General features: G+C 43.7%; 1 gene segment (V, D, J or C); it reads right to left on the reverse strand.

Moving 5' to 3' along the window:
• Positions 1-2,834: 2,834 nt before the first annotated feature.
• On the reverse strand, positions 2,835-3,366 carry LOC123350040. The segment is given in 2 exon segments: positions 2,835-3,211; positions 3,309-3,366. Coding segments are annotated over 2 exon segments (429 nt in total).
• Between the last annotated feature and the right edge of the window lie 293 nt (positions 3,367-3,659).

Raw genomic sequence — 3,659 nt, forward strand, 5'->3', positions numbered from 1 at the left:
GCACAGGAATACGTTTTCTCACCATGAGTGAATGTTTTCCCTTGTAGCTCAATGTCATTAATACTCTGTATATATGAAACAGCACCATAGGTGTATGATGTTTTATGGCATGAAAAATTTGACTTAAGCTCTCACAATTTAATTAGACAGAATTCAGCAAGGGATGACAATAAGCAAACAATCTGAAAGTGTTGTACACGTGTCTATAACTGTCAGGATTTTGTTTTCCATGCACTGCACCTTTATCTTTCCAGAAATCTACAATTTGCTGCAGCCAGGTGCTTCTTTGTTTTTAGTTCAGATGCAACATGTTCCACAGGTGACACACACACCATACTCTCTTATGGAGACTTTATTTTTGTGCTTTCTTATTTTGCAGCCACTTAGGACTGTTTTCTTTGGCTCCCTAACATCAAAAAGTACTTTATACCATTAATAGTACCATTAAAGTCAATGGCACCACTTGTGAAACATGGTACTACACAAGAGTACTATAATCTACCTCTCACACTGAAAACTTATGATAGCTCTTGAGGTATGGAAGACATTTTGGTGGGGACAATCAGGAATGAGAGTTCCAGCAGTGAGAGATCATGTTATGCATATGATTACATATGCATCTTGTTGGTTTCGCCCTTTGTTTTTTTGTCTTCAGCATTGGAAAACCGTTCCCAGAGAGTAGTTATCAGTGGTTCACAGTCATTCTGGAAGGGCCTATCAAGTGGGGTCCCACAGGGATCAGTTCTGGGTCCAGTTCTGTTCAATATCTTCATCAATGATTTAGATAATGGCACAGAGAGTACACTTATAAAGTTTGTGGACGATACCAAGCTGGGAGCGGTTGCAAGTGCTTTGGAAGATAGGATTAAAATTCAAAATGATCTTGACAAACTGGAGAAATGATCTGAAGTAAATAGGATGAAATTCAATAAGGACAAATGCAAAGTACTCCATTTAGGAAGGAACAATCAGTTGCACACGTAAAAAATGGGAAATGACTGCCTAGGAAGGAATACAGCAAAAAGGGATCTGGGGGGTGATAGTGGATCATAAGCTAAATATGAGTCAACAGTGTAACGGTGTTGCAAAAAAAGCGAACATATTTCTGAGCTGTATTAGCAGGAGTGTAAGCAAGACACAAGAAGTAATTCTTCCGCTCTACTCTGCACTGATTAGGCCTCAGCTGGAGTATTGTGTCCAGTTCTGGGTGCCACATTTCAGGAAGGATGTGGACAAATTGGAGAGAGTCCAGAGAAGAGTGACAAAAATGATTAAAGGTCTAGAAATCATGGCCTATGAGGGAAGATTGAAAAAATTGGGTTTGTTTCATCTAGAAAAGAGAAGACTGAGAGGGGACATGATAACAGTTTTTAAGTATATACAAAAGTTGTTAAAAGGAGGAGGAAGAAAAATTGTTTTTCTTAACCTCTGAAGTTAGGACAAGAAGCAAGGGGCTTAAATTGCAGCCAGGGAGGTTTAGGTTGGACATTAGAAAAAACTTCCTAACTGTCAAGGCGGTTAAGCACTGGAATAAATTGCCTTGGGAGGTTGTGGAGATTTTTAAAAACAGGTTAGACAAACACCTGTCAGGAATGGTCTACATAATAATTAATCCTACCACACGTGCAGGGGACTGGACTAGATGACCTCTCGAGGTCCCTTCCAGTTCTATGATTCTATGATTTCTATGATTATAGCAGAGTGGCAGTTAAGGTTAAGAGTCACTTGCTAATTAAAGTATGATGCTTTGAAGTGCTCTAAAATCCTCATGGTTAATCAGAATACCTTGAAATTTGGTGTGCCTCATGGGAGTGTGGGATAGGGTTAGTGATCCAAATTTACAGTCATTTTGACCAAGGGGTCCCCAAGATACAGACCCTGAAAAAACAGCTTTTCTTAAAGTTCACAGTTTGTATAACTTTTTGATTGCAGACTGGGTTTTTAAAGTACTAATGGCTTAATGGGATGGGAAGGGGAAGATGAGCTGGGAATGATGGTGTGGAGTTATAGGTTGCGGGGGATGGTGAAGGAGGGCGTGGAGATGGTGAGAGATACACCAGTCTTTTCGCATGTGCTTAAAGTGACTATAATGCCCATGTAAAAAACAGTCAAGTTTTGGGGATGGAGACCATACTTGAGTTTTCTCTCACCAGCCTTGTAAGAAATGGGGTGTGTGTGTGTGTGTGTGTGTCTGGTCTAACTGAGCAGGGTTGTTGGGGTTTTTTTGGTTGTGTACATTGCACTATATCTGTACATAGTGAAATAGAGACAGATGGCTAAAGACAGGTAGTATTAAGAAGAACACAGGATCAGGGTGCAGGGGGTTCCTCTGCTCCCTATAGGAGCGCAGGGTGGACAGAGCAGGGCAAGCCCTGAACACTGCTCCCCGACAGGAGCACTGGGGAGACAGGGAGGAACTGCAGGTGGAAGGGATGGGAAGGGACCCCCACTTTCTGTGGCCCAGGGCCCCACAAACATTAATCTGCTCTGTGTGTAAGGGGGTGGTACACAATAAGAAAAGTTTAGATACCTCTGCTCTGTTGGCTATGAGAATGGCCCTAAGGAGAGTATTGGTTTTTTTTGGAACACAAAGTTATGATTTCTATTTGCCCTGTCTCATGCCTGCATGATAGGAATTGCATGGTTGCAGCTGTGACATCCTGAAGATGAGACTAGCCAGGTGAACACCAGGGGACGTATATGGTTTGGGAAATAACCCATATTTAAGAGAGCTGCTCTGCCTTTGATTCCCTGCTCCCCTCAGAAGCACTTTACTGGTATTTCTATGCATAATGAGCTGTTCCTGTCTGCATGAGAGCAGCCTGATCTCTCTCTTATGTAGAGATGGGAGGAGAAGCTCTCTTGGAGGGGGGAGGTTTTTGTAGAGGGAGGAGGTGACTCTGAAGTGCTGTGTCTAAACTGCTGGCACAGAAATACACAGCCGAGTGCTCCATCTTCACAGAGGTGATGTTCAAGTCAAAGACTTCGAGCTCTGGTCGATAGGCTGTGAAATCATTTTTAATGTCACTGTCGCCGTCTTCCTTGTTGCCTTTACCAAGAGAGTAATAGATCAGCTGCAGACCCTTCCCCTGCTGCTGCTGATACCAGTACATATAGTTATGATTATCAGTTTGTCTGCATGTCAGCTGGGCTGTCTGTCCTCTCTTCAGTACCAGGCTTGGTGTTTGGGTGATTTTAGCATCTGTGTGTCCTGTGAGACAAAACAAAAGAAACAAACACAGTAAAACAAAGGAGCTGCAACCTGCAGACACCAGAACGGGGATTTCAGGGCTCCGCCAAAGACTTACTTGCTCCCAAGAAGCACAGGGCTGCCATGCACCAGATTAACCACATCCCCATCTCTGGGGCCTTTCCCCAGCAAAGGGTTTTATATGGCTCTGCTCTGTAGGGCTGCTTCTGCACTGATAGGCACCAGAGGGGGTGCACACATCGAAACTGATATAGGCAAACTCAGGGCCACCCTCCCATTCCTTCCTATTTCAGGGAATCCCTGAAATTCTCCCCCTCATGCCTGGAACTTTCTGTGACCCCCATTTTCCCTCCCCCATAGCAGGGTCCCCATACCAGTAGCTCTGTATTATGTATGTACCCCCTTCCTCTATGCCATACTAGGGCTACCTAGAGAATTCCGGGGGCCT

The sequence above is a fragment of the Mauremys mutica genome, chromosome 1, assembly GCF_020497125.1.
Source record: "Mauremys mutica isolate MM-2020 ecotype Southern chromosome 1, ASM2049712v1, whole genome shotgun sequence".
NCBI classification, from domain to species: Eukaryota; Metazoa; Chordata; order Testudines; family Geoemydidae; genus Mauremys; species Mauremys mutica.